General features: G+C 50.5%; 1 protein-coding gene across 7 annotated transcripts in view; it reads right to left on the bottom strand.

The window, feature by feature from the left end:
• The window catches only part of EIPR1 (EARP complex and GARP complex interacting protein 1), a 126,309-nt gene that overhangs the window by 22,666 nt on the left and 85,450 nt on the right, over positions 1–18,193 (bottom strand). For 5 of the 7 annotated variants that reach the window (XR_010405412.1, XM_064571881.1, XM_064571880.1 and 2 more), the window contains one exon: positions 17,674–17,830. The exons of the other annotated variants lie outside the window; for them this stretch is intronic. Coding sequence is in view for 4 of the 5 variants with exons in the window: in XM_064571881.1 (XP_064427951.1) it covers positions 17,674–17,830 (157 nt within the window). In the remaining variant the exon portion in view is untranslated. The remainder of the gene's footprint in view (positions 1–17,673; positions 17,831–18,193) is intronic. 7 annotated transcript variants of the gene reach the window in all.

Here is an 18,193-nt window from a genome sequence, read left to right as displayed (position 1 = left end):
CAAAACCCTAGAGGAGAGAACATAGGCAGTAACTTCTTTGACATCGCCCACAGCAACTTCTTTCAAGATACATCTCCAAAACCTAGTGAAACAAAAGCAAAAATGAACTTTTGGGACTTCATCAACATAAAAAGCTTCTGCACAGCAGAGGAAACAGTCAACAAAACAAGAGGCAACCCACAGAATGGGAGAAGATATTTGCAAATCACACTACAGATAAAGGGCTGGTATCCAAAAACTATAAAGAACTTCTCAAACTCAGCACCCCAAAAACAAATAATCAAGTCAAAAAGTGGGCAGAAGATATGAACAGACACTTCCCTGAAGAAGACATACAAATGGCTAACAGACACATGAAAAAATGTGCATCATCATCAGCCATCAGGGAAATCCAAATCAAAACCACACTGAGATACCACCTCACACCAGTTAGAATAACAAAAATGGACAGGGAAAGAAACAAATGTTGGAGAGGTTGTGGAGAAAGGGGAACTCTCTTACACTGTTGGTGGAAATGCAGTTGGTACAGCCACTTTGGAAAACAGTGTGGAGGTTCCTCAAAAATTTAAAAATAGAGCTACCCTATGACCCAGCAATTGCACTACTGGGTATTTACCCCAAAGACACAGATGTAGTGAAAAGAAGGGCCATATGCACCCCAATGTTCATAGCAGCAATGTCCACAATAGCCAAACTATGGAAAGAGCGGAGATGCCCTTCAACAGATGAATGGATAAAGAAGATGTGGTCCATATATACAATGGAATATTACTCAGCCACCAGAAAAGATGAATACCCAACTTCTATATCAACATGGATGGGACTGGAGGAGATGATGCTAAGTGAAGTAAGTCAAGGAGAGAAAGTCAATTATCATATGGTTTCACTTATTTGTGGAACGTAAGAAATAGCATGGAGGACACTAGGAGAAGGAAGGGAAAAATGAAGGAGGGGGGAAATTGGAGGGAGAGATGAACCATGAGAGACTATGGACTCTGAGAAACAAACAGGGTTTTGGGGGGGTGGGGTTGGTTAGCCCAGTGATGGGTATTAAGGAGGGCATGTACTGCATGGAGCACTGGGTGTTAATATGAAAACAATCGATCGTGGATCATCACATCAAAAACTAATGATGTATTGTATGGTGACTAACACAACATAATAAAATTTTTAAAAAAAGCAATAAAGTGTGTTAAACTTTATTTGTAATGTCTGACTTCTTGCTTTTACACAAATCTGACCCAGTTTGCCTTTGGCTTCATGAAAATCTTATAGCTCTTGCCTGGAAACGCTGTCTCCCTGGCTCCTACTTAACCTACTAACTCTGCAAAATCACCTGAGGACGTGGCCCACCAACAGCCTATGTTTAGTCCAATCTCTGGGCCTGTATTTGGCTTCCCAGCATCAAACTACGGAAACATGAAAAGGTCTTGTTCTTACAGAAACACCATCCTGGGGCGCCTGGGTGGCTCAGTTGGTTAGGCGACTGCCTTCTGCTCAGGTCATGATCCCAGGGTCCTGGGATCAAGTCCCGCATCGGGCTCCCTGCTCAGCAGGGAGTCTGCTTCTCTCCCTCCCCCTGCTCATGTCCTCCCTCTTGCTCACTCTCTCTCTCTTTCAAATAAATAAATAAAATCTGGAAGGAAGGAAGGAAGGAAGGAAGGAAGGAAGGAAGGAAGGCCATCCAGACAGTTTTAGCTCAAGTACCACCACGAATAGAAGATCGGCATCAGCAAAGCCGTACCAGTGACATTTCAAGCACCTGTCACATGCTGTGTTTACACAGAATATTGTCAGATTTGGGTTCTGAGCTCCTATCTGTCTAACCAGCCCGTTTCTTTTTTTTTTTTTTACTTTTTTTTAAATTTTATTATGTTATGTTAATCACCATACATTACATCATTAGTTTTTGATGTAGTGTTCCATGATTCATTGTTTGTGTATAACACCCACTGTTCCATGCAGAACATGCCCTCTTTAATACCCATCACCAGGCTAACCCATCCCCCCATCCCCCTCCCCTCTAGAACCCTCAGTTTTTTTCTCAGAGTCCATCGTCTCTCATGGTTCATCTCCCCCTCCGATTTCCCCCCCTTCATTCTTCCCCTCCTGCTACCTTCTTCTCCTCCTTCTTCTTTTTCTTCTTCTTCTTCTTCTTCTTCTTCTTCTTTTTTTTTTAACATATAATGTATTATTTGTTTCAGAGGTACAGGTCTGTGATTCAACAGTCTTGCACAATTCACAGTGCTCACCATAGCACATACCCTCCCCAGTATCTATCACCCAGCCACCCCATCCCTCCCACCCCCCACCACTCCAGAACCCTCAGTTTGTTTCCTGAGATTAAGAATTCCTCATATCAGTGAGGTCATGTGATACATGTCTTTGATTGACTTATTTTGCTCAGCATAATACCCTCCAGTTCCATCCATGTCGTTCCAGCCCGTTTCTAACCACAGTGGTGGAAGGATCTAGGTCCTGTGGGCATGGTCACAGGACCCACTGAGACAGTCGGCCATGCACAGGACAGGGAAGCATCAACACAACACGAAATCCATCAGTGGCTCCCACCAAGGCCATTCCACCCACAAAGACTCCTCCAGAATGCCTCCTACCACACACAGTCCTCCAACTAAGCAAGTGTGGCACCTCCCTAATGCAATGCCCCCCTGCTGAAGTCAGTGCAACAGACCTGCTAAGTTGAGACCCCAGCCTCAGACGCCCCCTATCCTTACAGGCTACAGTACTGGGAGCCTCTTGACCTATCAGAATCCCCACCTTCATCTGGAAGATGGACGTGCCTACTCTGGGGGCTGCGATAAGGATTACATGACTTACTCAAGAATTCTAGCAAACCTGAGTCCCTCAATCAGAGCTGCAATCCTCCAGCGGCAGAAGGCTCAGGACAGGGTGAAATGGCATGTGCGCCCTAGCACATTTTCAGGGTAAAGACCATTTTGTGAAACTTTCATTATGGTGCATATAAATATATGTGTGTGTGTGTGTGTGTGTGTGTGTATGGGGGCAGGGGGGAGTCTGATGTAAAATTACCTCTTTCTCATTTTGAAATCTGGAGAATGCTGCTTCAGACCACTAACACTGGTCTTAATTTTTAGTAATTTCAAGCATTTGGGGTAGAATTTCCTCTGAAGTGCATGGCCTTCTTTTTAACTTTCCAGGAGTGCATCAAACACACAGCCTGGCCGAGATGACCCATTCCATGACCATCCAGCACTGTAGCATGTTCCCATGCCTCTGCGGACAGAGCTGGTGCCCCTAAAAGGGCCCTATGTCACTGATCATTATGGGGTTGGCTTTTATGACAGTGGAGTCTGCAATCCTGGCTACTGCACGTGTCCTCCCAGCACCTGCTTTGCACTCCCTTTTAACTGAGCTTGAGCAGTGTATGCACTCATAACTAACAACCTTAATATTAAACAGCCCTATTGAGTACGGAAACTCTCTTCTCTGAAGAAAATACAAGAAGCCATAGCCCCTGCCTTCCTGAAATCCTGATTTAAGCTGTACTATTTTATATTCTAATTTAAAGTCAGATATGCTCATTAAAAATGTTTAAACTTTGCATTAGTGAAAGTCTCTTTTATTGCTGCCCAGTGGCAATAACTCCTATCAACAGGGGACATGTAGCATCACGGTCTTTGCCATACGCAGGCTGACGTGGATAATACGACCTCGGCCGTCACTTACAGAAATGCAAACACATTGACACCTTACTCTGTCATGTGTTGCTATACTTGCAACATGTCCTGGGTAACTTTCCACGTCAAATACATGTAATTCTTGCCAAAGGCCACACAGAATTCTGTTGTATGGATACCTGCAATTTTTCATCTCTTTGAGCTTTGATTTCCTCATCTGTCCAGTGGGGATAATAGTAGTGTGCAGACGTTATAGGTTTGTGAAGACCAACAAGCCAATATTCAGAACAGCCTGCACAAAGTAGGTGTTCAATGAGCCTCGATATGATCGGACACAGTTAGATCTATGCTTCTTAAACTGGGCATGGTGCTACTCTCCAGAGATTTTTGGGAAAGCGTGGAGGGGCACTTCTGGTTTTCCTGAAGACTGGGAGGGAAGAGATACAGGGGTGCCCCATGACCCATAACACACAAACAGCCTTCAACAGCAAAGACTGTCCCAGCCCCAATGCCAACAATGTCAAATGCTCCCTTGGAAACACCATAAAACCCTACTTTGAAATTTGGCTGGAATATTAAAATTACCACCTTTACATGAACCAAAAGAATTCCATCAAGATTTATTTTAACAAACAAATCTTCAGAAGAGGTTAGAAACTGAAATCCTTGCCTATTCTGAAAGGCAACAGAGCTCGAGCCTGTTTCGCTGTCCTGCCCACTTCATACGCAGTGGCCTGGGTCCTGAGTCACCCACGTCACTTTCTGTGGCACCTGGGTTTTCCTCTGATGATCTTCTGTCCAAAAGTCAGCATCCTGCCATTTCCCCTTGGGGGTCCGAGAACATTCTGGAGCTCCCGGAGTTACTGTCACAGTACCAGAAATTTGACTCAAGAACTCCATGACCAGATCCCCGCAGAGGCGGCTTCTTGCCCTGTACTGTTTTTATGGTGAATACACAAAGTGGGAAGGCTGCTCCACATCCTCATTCCCTCACTCTCTCCACATCCTGGCCCCTGGTGAGTGTCCCCTGGAGGACAGCGCAGGTTCCCATGCCGCCAAGAAAATATCCATGCAGGGTCTGGCTGCCTCGGCCTGCCTCCAGCCCAAGGGCAACCTGTGTTCTGGGCGCCAGCCACTGCCCCCCAGGGGCACGCTGGGGGCGGCGGGAGGGGGAGCCCGTCAATGACCGCGGACAACCCAGAGGAGGGACAGGAATCCAAAGTAAACTGGTCGGGAAACGATGAGGATGAGTGAGAGAGACGCCAACCTGCTCCAAAGCTTGTTCCACTAGTTCTGATCTCTCTCTCACACACGCACACACACGCCGCACACACGCACATGGGAAACACGTGCACAACCCCCCACATCCCCTACACATGCACACCCAGACGTGAACACACATCCCACACATGCACACACACCCTGCACACGCACACATTCCCACACACACCACACACACACGTACACCCCGCAAATGCACTCAGACCCCACACACACTCTGCACATGCACACACACCCATACACTCCCACACACGCCGCACATACACATACACCCGCAAATGCACACTCACAGACCCCCCCCACACACACATCAGGTGAGCTGGAGCTCAGGCCTTTACTTGGGAGTGTAACACAAGCCACACCTGTGAGCAGAGCCTTTCTGCTCAGCGGCCTCAGTGTTAGGAGGAAGATACAGCCACATTGAAGAATTTTGTTCTTCACAGAAGAAATGCCTCATCTGGAGCATTGACTCTGAATATCTACAGGACATGCACTGAGGTATGCCTTTGACATTTGCCATTTACTTCTGAGAGCATTTAAATTTGTAATCTCTGGGGCGCCTGGGTGGCTCAGTTGGTTGAGCGACTGCCTTCGGCTCAGGTCATGATCCTGGAGTCCCGGGATCGAGTCCCGCATCGGGCTCCCTGCTCGGCAGGGAGTCTGCTTTGTCCTCTGACCCTATCCCCTCTCATGTGTTCTCTCTCTCTCATTCTCTCTCTCAAATAAATAAATAAAATCTTTAAAAAAAAAAATTTGTAATCTCTGAATTACATGACGTGAAAAAGAAAGGGGACAAGTCTGCCTTTTACGTGCTACAAGAGTTAATCTCGCCATAGGTGTTTGATGACCCGGAGATTCCCAAAGCAGAGCAGGGAAAGAAAGAATAGGAACTTCGGAAAACTTCTACGAACTGGAAATCGCTAGGAAGAGGCCTAGATGGAGGACAAAGCCACCAACTGTGCTGGGAGGCGTGGGATCGGCACACGGGAGGTGTGAGGGCGCAGGCGCCACCGGAGGAGAGGGTACAGTTGCTCTGAGAGGAAAGGACAGGATCCCGCCACCACCAGCACCACTTCCCAGGTGGGGACACCTTCCCGCTTCCCAGTGCCGCCACGCAGCCTCACTTCCCACCACAGAGCTGGGAGACATGGCCTGCAAACAGGAGCGGGGACCGGCGGCAGGCCCTGCTCAGCACGTGCGCCTTCCGATCCCGCCACCACAGGTGAGTGGGGGCCAGCTCACTATGAAAAACTGTAAGAAAAATAACCATCAGACAGGGAACAGGACTAGAGGATCTGCAAGTAAAAACAGAAAGCCTAAGTTCACTTTCTTGGCCACGAAGGGGGTGACGAGACGCCCTGGCTCGCCGAGGGCCACACGGGCTTGCTGCTGGTGCCCCCTTCACCGCAGCTCCCCCCAAGCCTCCTCCACCGGCAGCCCTCCTGCTTTGCCTCTTGTCCTGCAGCGTCCATCCACGTAAGCGCTCCAGTGACAACAAAGTCTTGCTGCACCTCTCCGGGGCGGCGGAACTCCCAACACCCAGACAGAGCTCTCAGACCCTTCCCTGGGAACAGGACGTTCAAGGCATTTCCATGAAACGGCAGCAAGCAGGTGCTCCCACCGCTCGCGGCCGAGCCGAGCCGAGCCCCTGGGGGGCCCGCTCCAGCCACTCGTATTTCGTGATCTGTCCTGGGTGATGCAGCAGAAAATACCTGTTGTTGGTGTATGGGGTGCAATCCCCAAAATCATCAGTGTTTGTGCCTAATGACACACACCGTGGGATAACTGGAGCACGCGAAGTGCAATAAAGAGAAATTCCATTTTATCATGGATCATCACCATGAAACTGGGGCCATAAACATAAGAAAATAACCTAGAATTTCTGCCATACTTGCTACTCCAAACTGAGACGTTTATTTCTCTGTTCATAAAATCATCCATTTTTCTGCTTTATCACACTGCCAGTGAATTTGAGAGGACATAAAATTACATTAACAAGTCGAGAACAAAATAGCATATACCTAATATAAGTGTGCAATATCCCTTCACAATCACTGAGGGGAAAACACAAGAAAAGGGCTGTTTCTGTAAATAAACCCAAATAAAAAATCTAAACTTCTGTGAAGCAGTTAACAAGGACCATGATGGCAGGAATGATGGTTCTAATTTGGCAGGTTTCATGCTGATCAAACAAAATACATGCCTCTCTTCTTCAGATCAGTGACTCCAAATGAATGATTCACACTCTGGATTCTGGTACCTGGGGTGAGGACAGCTCAAAGGACACTAGAAATTCTTAAAACAACCTCAACATAAATTTAATAATTTAAATCCACAGGTTTTCCATGCCTCACCTATTCTGTGTGGCCGCTGGGGGTGGGAAGTGGGGTGCCATGAAAGGCTGCCCCCCAGGACGTGGTATATACAAGGAAAAAACCCCACGCGGCTGGAAGACAGACTTTAATCCACAAGGAACGGCCATGTGAAGACTCTTAACTCCCACTGCATTCGACAACTCATCAGGTTTATTACTTTATGGAAAAGGATAAACCTTAAGAAGGAAACTTGTCTATTAAGTCACTGGTTACAAGTAAAATTTTGAAAAACCCTTTAAAACAATACAGTACATGAGTTCCCCAGCTTATGCATCTCTTTTCAAACAGAGATTTGGTAATCTGGCTAATTTCTTCTTGTTGGAAACCACTTTTCATGGGTGCTGCAGAGATCAGGGAAAGGAGAGTTCAGGAGTCAGACCACCAAGTCAAGAAGCACACTTCGCCCAGCTCTGGGGCCATATGGGTTCTTGGTGGCCGTGCGCCCGGGGACTTCCGGGGGCAGAGTTGCGTCCGTGTGCAGCCTGGCACCCTGGTGTGCAAGCTCATGCCTCTGGCATGGGGTGACTTGGGTATGAAGAGACTGCTTATTCTGACATCCCTCACCTGAAGAGACTTCAGGTTCATCAGCTAAATAATACGGTTTCAGTCAGACCCAGAGCGAAAGGCAAGAACAGGCTGGGCGTGAGGGAGAGGGTGTTTTTCTTCTCAGATGCTCCTCTTTCTTGTGGAGGCTTGTTAATAGTTGAAGTCAGTGCCCCAAGCTGTATGTGCAGGGCTCAACAGAAACAAGCACTCCGATGCTGAGGACCCAGAAATGGAAAGGGGCCCATTTATTGAGTGTAGAGACTGGAAAACACAAGCACTAATCACCTAGCTCTGCACTGCTGAGAAGCCTCCCCCAACGGAAATGCTCGAGGTCTGCACGCTCCACCTTGGGGTAGACGTGGGTGGACACACTGCCTGGCCCTCCCTGAGAACGGCTCTGTGCCAGATCACCACTGTGCCCTCCTTCTACCCCAGAGAGAGGCGCAGGGCACAGCTGGGACTCTGAGCACCCTCTGCGAATGGATTCTTGCCAGCCCCAAAGGCCTACCTAACTCACCCCAGAGTTCACAGGTCTGTCCCTCCAAGGCCACCCAACACTGGCCCACAGTGGCCAGCGCTCCCACCACACATCTCCTCCTAGGACTTGGAAAGGAGCACAAGCCTGACAGCACTGGGATGCTGCCCCCTACCTGGTGCTCAAGCAACAGCAAACCCAAACCCCTGTGCCCCGGGTCTTCCCAGGAAGTTCCAAGTTAACTTTTAAATAAAAGTACATTTGGGGACACCTGGGTGGCTCGGTCGTTAAGCGTCTGCCTTCGGCTCAGGTCATGATCCCAGGGTCCTGACATGGAGTCCTGCGTCCATCGGGCTCCCTGCTCCACAGGGCGTCTGCTTCTCCCTCTGCCTCTCCCCACCTCTTATGCCCTCTTTCTCTCTCGTTCTCTATTTCAAACAAATAAACTCTTCAAATAAATAAATAAATAAATAAAAGTACATTTGGAAATAAAACTGTCTACCCAAATTCCAAATAGTGGTTTGGGCGTTTCCTCTTCTTTTTGATCTACTTTTCTTTCTTCCTCCCCCACCCCATTTTTCAAACAGTAGGAAATGTTTAAAATTCTTATGCATGGAGTTAGTGCACCTTCAGGTTTGAGCTTTTAAAATTATTCAAAACTCACGTTTAAACAATCACAATAGAACTAAATACTACCTTCCTCTAAACTTGTCCCTTGGAAACACTGGTGCCTTCTGGGTACGTTCTGGGAGACACTGGCCGGTTTGTAAGAGGGTCACATGAACCACACCATGAACCACATATTCACAGAAACGGACTGAAAGCGTAGAAAGGATATGAATTTATCTCGTAATGTACGTAACTATACTTGGTGCACTGCATTCCGGACTTCTGCATAGTGAGCTTCCAGTGAGCTGTGCATCTGCACATCGTGCTTTGCTCGTTTTCACCACATCCCTAACACGGCATCTAAACGGCATCAGAGGGGGCGAGAGAGTCCAGACACGGGACAACCATCCTCAGTGTATGGTGGACACTTGAACAAACTTGAGAGAGGAAGGCATCTTCATGTTACCCTAGAATACCGTAAGACTGTTCTTTTCCTACACAGAAGAAGGGATGCGGGCCTCATTCTGGGCCTCTTTAAAAGCTAACAGACGTTAATAGTGAGGCAGGAACCAGGGAAGCAACCTATAACTCAGGACACACCTCGGCTGGGTAAACCCAGAAAGCAAGGACACAAATCTTAGGAAATCTGCAATCATAAAGCATGATCACTGAGAATTCGCCATCACCGTTGGCTTTAAAACTGTCGTAAGATCTCTGAACGTCAAACATACTTTCTTACTTATCCCCAAAGACAGCTTCTGAACTTTTTTCCACTGTTATATCGCGTTGAACTAAAAAATAAACAGGAAAAGAGAGACGAGGCCGAATCCCTTCTTTTCCGGCCAAACTCCCTCAAGAATCAGCGGCCTCACACACACTGCTCTTCCTCTGCTTCCTCCCCCGACTCCACACCGCGGTTCGCGCCCCCCTCCTCCCCCTGCCAGGAGCGCGCACGCCCGCCGGGCTCAGCCTGCCTCGTGTTCCCGTGTGACACTCACTTCCACCCGCACTCGGCAGGAAGCTGGCTCTGGAAGTGGAGGGGTCAGCGAGCGGCAGTGCAGTGACTGACGCTCTGTCCCATCTGGGGCGGGACTCTGGGGGCTGCAGTCACTGCCATTCGTGTCCCGGCCAACCCTGGAAAGTGCTGGTTGCTAAGTTGAGTTCTCCTTTAAAGGAGATTTCCGTTGTCCGTGAAACCAGGTGACGGTATGACTACTCCAGACGCACCAACTTGAGAGATGGAGCACGCCAAGAGTACACCAGACTTTCTGCTGCTTTGACTTGGCTTCCACTCACAGGCAGGGAGCGTCAATCCATGGCGAGGATGCTGAACTCCTCAGCAGCGGGGCGGGTGGGGGGCTCTTCATGACCGAGAGGAGGTGGAGAAGCACGGAATTACCTGTGTGGCTCATCGGCCCCGAACCAACAGCGACGACGTTGCAGGGCGGACGCCAGCTCACAACAGCCCAGCAGGCCCACACACAGGAAAGCCTTCCCCCCAGGGCTTTGCCAGGGCTCCCAAAGACGCTGGTGTGAACAGGACAGGGGACGGTGTGGGACCCAACGCCCCAGAGGACGTGCTGGGTCTGCAGTCACTTCACTGCTGACATCCACACTGTATACACTAACGAAGGCCCCGAGCTGCCGGTCCAGTCGCCGCCTCACGGAAGAATAACCACATAGCACAGGGGGAGATGTGAAGAGCGCCCCCCCTTACCTACCCCAGACAATGAAAAAAGGGCCAACAACATGCATGGCACAGGGCTTCACTCTTTTAACTCATTTCTTTACCACAATAAGGTGGGTTTTTATTAACTTTAGTTACGTAGGTCTCATCCCGCTCCAGAAAAATACAAGGCAGCTAACACACACAGCCTGAAATACAATGGGGCGAGATACCCTGAAGATGGGGAAAACATCACCATTTGGTAAAAGCAGCCCCAAGGGTCTGGTCCAACCGCCCTGCACGCAGCCGGCTGTGGGCTGCACTGACCTCAGCCTGGGGACACTTCCTCTGAGCGACAGGGAGAGTGGAAGGGCTGGGAGTTACTGTCTGAGTCACTGAGAAAGAGGTGCATGCCACTCAGTGTGAGATGAGACACACGACAGCACCTAACGAGCGCAGAGCGGGAACGCTCACCAGAGACCCCACATAACCACCCCATCACACGGGAGGGAAGGAGGCACGTGCCCACGGGGACGGCGTCAAGTACCTACAGACCCAGGGGTTGTTGCTCCCACACTCCCCACACGCTGACCGCAGGGGCAGACCATAGCGGAAGGGAAGAAAGTAGGCGAGAAAAGAAGGTGGCTTTGTTATCTGCGTATGAGGAACTCCCCTAGAACGCATAATTTATTTATATTTGTCATCTATAAAGGACTAGCTAGAAGATGTGTGAACATTCTCAAAACTCATTCTGATGAAGATGTATTTATACTCCCAGCAACAGAAACAACTTCCAAATCACAGTGTGACGACCACAAGTGGCTCCTTTTGTTCATTCATTCAGCAGGGAGGCAGTTCTGGGCAGTATGTGGTGTCCTGGAGTCGGTCTGCCTGGCTCTGAATCCCAGAAACTGCACTGAGTAGGAAAGGCTGGATGCAGTCACCTTCTCCGCCATGGTCCCTACTTTAGAGAGTCGTGTGGGCAGGAGGCAGCGCCTAGGACCTCAGAAGGGCTCAGGGTCGGGGTCCCTCACACAGCAGAATGCTGTGGCTGGCAATGTCCTCGGTGCTGAGGACACACCTGCTGCTGGACAAGGCCCCTGCCCCGAGGAGGTTCAGGGATGGCGGCGTGAACGCACATGGCAGAGTGCCAGGCGTGGTCATGCCTTTACACAAGATAAAGCTGGGTGCAAGGACAGGAAGATGTGGGTGGGGGTGGAAGAGAGATTCTTTTAGAAGAGGCCCTCTCCGAAGAGAGGATACTGAACCACGAGGACAACTCGTTAATCCACACCAGAAACTACGGGGCGGGCCCTCTAGGCTCAACTTGGGATCTGCAGCCCAACAATGTGGATCTGAGAAAATTAGGAAGAGACTGGATTGTTGGCTTGTTTGTATCATGTATCCTAACAAGTATGGAGGTGCCACACTTCCACAAAGATCCTGCCACGGAGCCATGGTAACAACTGTGAAGAGTTTCCTCCCTTTCAGGAATCTTCATTTGCAATTGAGAGAAAGGGGTGACGTTCCAGCAACTTACGCAGCCCCGGGGCAGGTGAGCACAAGAGACAGGGCCCGCTGCCCCCCAGGCCAGCATTCCATCTACCTCCATGGGTGGGAGCTCGAACCAAACACACCTGGTCACAAGGCCTGCTAGAATCTTCAATGGCAGGTGGGCCTGCCGGGCACTGCCCACCCGCTGCGCGTTAGAGGGCTGGGATGGGGGTGTGGGGCCACCTATGCTGGGGCCCAGTTGCTCCAGAGCAAGTAGAAGCTGAGTGGCCCTGAGGACAGGAGCCCACACAGTGCCCTATAGGGCGCAGCAGCAACCCTGCAGACTGTGGACTGTGTGCTATTCCAAGAAGCTCCCTTACGGCCAGCAGCAGGGCCTATGCCCAGGACGTGTCCAGGAGGCCCTCTCCTGGGACTGCTTCAGCCCCAACTTAATAAACCAAAAAGGAGGGTGCCTGGGTGGCTCAGTTGGTTAAGCGACTGCCTTCGGCTCAGGTCATGATCCTGGAGTCCCGGGATCGAGTCCCGCATCGGGCTCCCTGCTCGGCGGGGAGTCTGCTTCTCCCTCTGACCCTCCCCCCTCTCATGCTCTCTGTCTCTCATTCTCGCTCTCTCAAATAAATAAATAAAATCTTTTAAATAAATAAATAAATAAATAAATAAATAAATAAATAAATAAATAAATAAATAAATAAATAAACCAAAAAGGAAAGCAAGCAAACAAAACTACCAGTTGCCCCATGTTTGACCCCAAACAGCACCTTCACGTTCATGTATTCACCAGACTTAAATTTCCAAAAGCCAAATTCCCTATCAGATAATAAGACATCATTAAAAGGGGCACCTGGGTGGCTCAGTCATTGAGTGTCTGCCTTCGGCTCAGGTCATGATCCTGGGGTCCTGGGATCAAGTCCTGCGTTAGGCTCCATGCTCGGTGTCAAATAAATAAATAAAATCTTAAAAAAAAAAAAAAAAAAAAAGACACTTAAAAAAACCATGCATGACAACCCCAAAGGCCAGCGAGGATGCAGAGACTGGGCCTCACATGTTGCTCCAACAGTTTGTACAAAACACTCACCTACAGGTACCCCACGAACTGCACTCAAGGGCATTCGGCTGCGAGAGATGAAGACCTATGTTCACGTGAGCACCTGTCCATTCCTGTTCAGAGCAGCTTTATCAGGATGTCCAAATCCCGGTGGAAACCCAGCTGTCCTTCATAGGTGAATGGTCACAGAAACCACGGTCCCACGGACTACCACTCAGAATAAAGGGGCGGAGCCACTGACAGACACAGGTGACAACAGGAAGGACCCCCCAGGGAATCACAGTGCGTGCACAAAGCCACGATCAAAGCTTCCAGAGTGGACGATTCCATTCATAGAACCTTCTCAAAATGACAAATCTACAGAAGGAGCACAGACTGGTGCTTGCCGGGGATTAAGGATGGCGCATGGGGAGCAGTGGGCTAAGGCCATAAACAGGCAGCAGAAGGGCTCCCGGTTCTGTATGTTGACTACGGTGCCGGCTGCACCTCAAGAGACACACGTGATGACATGGCAGAGAACTCAGTGTGCACACGCGGTGGGTCCTATCAACACCACATCCCCAGTGGTGACTGTGCAGAGGGATTATGCAATGTCACCACCAGGGGAGATGGGGGGACGAGCACATGGGATCTGTCTGTATTGTTCCTATAGCTGCAGGTGGATCACAGCCACTTCAAGGCGAAAAGGTCAACAAACACATATAGTGACATAAGTGATAACAAAAGGAATTCAAGAAATGCTTGGAACAATGGCAGCAAATTCAGAAGAGGGCAGCCTTCCAACGTGAATTTGAGGAAGACCATTTCTCTGGATGTGTTTATGTATCAACAATTACTTCCTAAGAAGTTCCCCTTTCATAAATAGGGGTGTAATTACAGGGGGTGTGATCATGGAGTGTGATTAAAGGAATGTGATCACAGGGGTGCAATCACGGAGGTGTGACCACGGGGCTTGATCACAGGGGTGTAATCACAGGGGTGTGATCACTGAGGGGATGCGATCACGGGTGTGATCACAGGGGTGCGATCATGGGAGGGTGAGATCACAGGGATGTGATCACGGGTGTGACCACAGGGGTGTGATCACAGGAGTGTGATCATGGGGGGAGTGCGATCATGGGGTTGTGATCATGGAGTATGATCATGGGGGTGCAATGACAGGAGTGTGATCACTGGGGGGTGATCACAGGGGTGCTATCACGGGGGGTGCAATCATGGGGGTGTGATCATGGGGATGCGATCACAGGGCTGTGATCATGGGGGGGTGTGATCACAGGGATGCAATCACAGGGATATGATACGGGGGGTACGATCATGGGGGTGTGATCATGGGGGTGCAATCACAGGGAGGGATCCGATCATGGGGGTGAGATCAGGGGAGTGCAATCACGGGGGTATGATCACGGCGGGGGGGTGCAAACACGGGGATGAGATCATGGGGGTGTGATCATGGGGATGTGATACAGGGGGGTGCGATCATGGGGGTGTGATCACAGGGGTGTGATCAGGGGATGCAATCAAAGGGGTGAGATCAAGGGGGTGCAATCATGGCGGTGTGATCACGGGGGTTTGATCATGGGGGGCTGCGATCACGGGGGGTGCAATCACAGGGGGTATGCCATCACAGGGGGTGTGATCACCAGTGGTGTGAGTACTGGAGGTATGATGATAGGAATATGATCAGTGGCGTGACCCTGTGCGTGCAATCATGGGTGTGATCATGGGGGTGCAATCACAGTGGTGCAATCACAGAGCATGTGATCACCAGGGGTGTGATCACTGGTGTATGACCACCAAGTGTGATAGCAGGGGTATGATGATAGGAATATGATTACAGGGGAGTGATGATGGGTATGGTCACAGGGGTGCAATCACAGAGCGTGTGATCACCAGGGGTGTGATGATAGGAATATGATTATGGGGGAGTGATCATGGGTGTGATCACGGAGCATGTGGTCACTAGGGTTATGATCACTGGTGTGTGATCACCAAATGTATGATTACTGGGGGTGTGATGATAGGAATATGATTCCAGAGGTGTGATCACCGAGGAAGTGATGATAGGAATATGATCACGGGGGTGCGATCATGGGTGTGATCACTGGGGTGTGATCACTGAGTGTGTGATGATAAGAATAGGATTACGGGGGTGTGATCACTGGGGGTGTGATCACCAAGAGTGTGATGATAGGATTGTGATTACAGGGGTGCGATCACAGGGGTATGATCACCAGGGGTGTGATAGGAATATGCTCATGGGTGTGATCACCAAGTGTCTGATCACCGGGGGTGTAAGGATAGGAATATGATCATGGGGGTGCAATCATGGGTGTGATCACCGAGTGTGTGATCACCAGGGGTGTGATGATAGGATTGTGATCACAGGGGTGTGATCACCGAGTGTGTGATCACTGGGGGTGTGATGATAGGATTGTGATCACAGGGGTGTGATCATGGGTGTGATCACTGGGGTGTGATCACTGAGGGTGTGATCACCGGGGGTGTGATGATAGGAATATGATTCTGGGGGTGTGATCACTGGGGGTGTGATGACAGGATTATGATGACGGGGGTGCGATCACAGGGGGTGTGATCACCAAGTATGTGATCACTGGGCGTGTGATGATAGGAATATGATTCCGGGGGTGTGATCACCAGGGGTGTGATGATAGGAATATGATCATGGGTGTGATCACCGAGTGTGTGATCACTGGGGGTGTGATAATGGCATTGTGATCACGGGGGTGCGATCACGGGTATGATCACTGAGTGTGTGATCACCGGGTTGTGATGATAGGATTGTGATCATGGGGGTGTGACCCAGACTGAACATTTCACGGACATTCATTTTCTGACAAGCACATGTAGACAGAGGTGACCACTCCTCTGATGGAACACCGGATGGAGTATCTGAACCCAGGTGGGAGCTGGGGAAGTGGACCAGCAGCCCCTCTGCTGCTCCTCTGAGCTCAGCCCATCTGTGCACTCATCAAAGTCACTGATGCCATCTGACCTCCCCAAAGTTGCTGCTGGTCTGCACTGTGTCTTCCCTGCTCCCCCCGTGCCAGTCTATCTCCTGGCACTTACGTACATACTGCACTCGTGCACACGTGTGCGTCTGTCTGCACACGTTCCAGGCTCGCTCTGCACTCTCGCAACCCCTCATGAGATGCAGGGCTGCTGTGCGTCTCCTCTTCCTGCAGACAGGGTCTGACACCTCCGTGTGGAGAACAGCAGCCTGGCACCCATGAAAACACACCGCCCGCAAACGAGCGCACAAAGGCCTTCCAGGGCCACAGATGGTGCCGACCCACAGCTCTGCTCCCTTTGCCACTCCAAGACCCGCTGCTGCCACGGAGACTGCATTGGTCCCAGCTCCACACGTCGTTCCTAAGCAAATCCCTCTTCGATTCCACTGGTAAAAACGAATAACTCTTTCCTCGGGGGGCCCATGGCACGGAGTTCCTAATGATCGCAGTGCATGCCACAGCCTGCCCGGTGTCACTCAGATCTTTACCCTGGGGGTCTCCCCTGGGAGATCACGCATGACTCCTTGAGGCCGGGTCCCTGACCCATCACACTGGCATCCCTGGAGTCTGGCAGGTGCATGCAGCAGGTGCTTAATAAATACGTGTTGGATTAAACTTATTTAATTGGTATATCTGGCCCAAACAGAAGTGGGTATACAGAGGCTAGAGCTCTTTCTCACATATGCACACTTGTGTGCACACACGGAAGTGTTACTACACTAAGTAAAACAATAATTACTGTTATAAACACCCATACCAACATTATGCTCCCACAGTCCCTTCTAGAAAGCACAGCCTTTTGAATGTGCCGAGGCTTCAGTGCTCTGAGGAGGCTCCCACCGGGTATGGAGGTGAGTGCCGCCAAGCCTCGGCCACAACACGTGGGCAGCGACGGGCCAGGCAGCCCTGATGGGCGCTGGTGGCATCTCCATCCCCTGGCACACGACATGCGGAGGAGACACACGCAAGGATAAAGATGTGCAGGGCTCGGGGAACGACACGGTGTGCACACAGCACATCCTTACTCAGTCTACAAAAGAAGAAACTACAAGCCTTCAGCCTAAAGTAAGAAATCAATCAATTTACACTTAAGATTGCTGAATGGAAGTGTATTTACGAAGCTAAAGAGCAACAGGACATTTAAGTGCTCTCCAGCACCAACTTCACCCTCGTCCTGGCAGGGACCTGGCAGCACAGATTTAGATGGAAAGGACACCCGCACACAGGCTCCTTCACGGCAACAGAGTTTCCGTGCTGTATCTAATCTGGAGAAGAACTGAGACTGAGAAACAGGAAAGGAAGGAAGGAAGTGGGGGAGAGAGAGAGAGAGAGAGAGAAAGCCAGCCATCTATACGATCTTTTCACAAGAAAGCAGGGCTCCGAGCGTGAGCCGCGCGCCCAGGAACAGGAGTGTGCGCCCGCGCGCTCGAGCCTCCAGGCTCGCCGTGGCGTCTGAAACATGCAGAGCCCTACCAGGCTGTGCTGCCGTGGGCGGTGTGGTCCAGGTGACAGAGCAGCTCCAGGCTGTGCGCGGTGCTGGACGAATCGTCGGGGGACTCGTGGCTGCCCGGCTCCAGCTCCTTCGGCATCCTCCACACGGCTGCGCACGTCAGGACTTTGCTGTCTGAAGCTGAGCAACAGAGGGCAATGTCAACAGAGCGTGGTACGTGGCCCCAATCCAGACAGCACAGCACAGCCCCCAGGCGCAGGGGCAGGGCACACCCGCTCTTTAAAACACTGAGCACCGCGGGCCGCCGAGAGCCGGCAGAGCGAGGGGCACCGACCTGGAGCTCGCGAGAACAGCTACAGCTCCCCACCAGCAGCCGCCTGACCCCTGCCTCCCGTGGCGCAGCCATCATTCCGCTTCAGAAGAAAATTTAATTTTCCTCAAAATCGATTTCCTCCCGTCCTTCCTCAACGGTTCTTCAAAACAGGGAGCAAAATGAGGGGGTGGGTGTGCTGCAGACACAAACACCACGAGTGCAGCTCGGGG

This window comes from Mirounga angustirostris, unplaced genomic scaffold (assembly GCF_029215605.1).
Source record: "Mirounga angustirostris isolate CCGP_5_RB_7025 unplaced genomic scaffold, mMirAng1.0.hap1 SCAF_10, whole genome shotgun sequence".
NCBI classification, from domain to species: Eukaryota; Metazoa; Chordata; class Mammalia; order Carnivora; family Phocidae; genus Mirounga; species Mirounga angustirostris.
The sequence above is the reverse complement of the archived record's forward strand: the minus strand, read 5'-3'. Positions and strand labels throughout refer to the sequence as shown.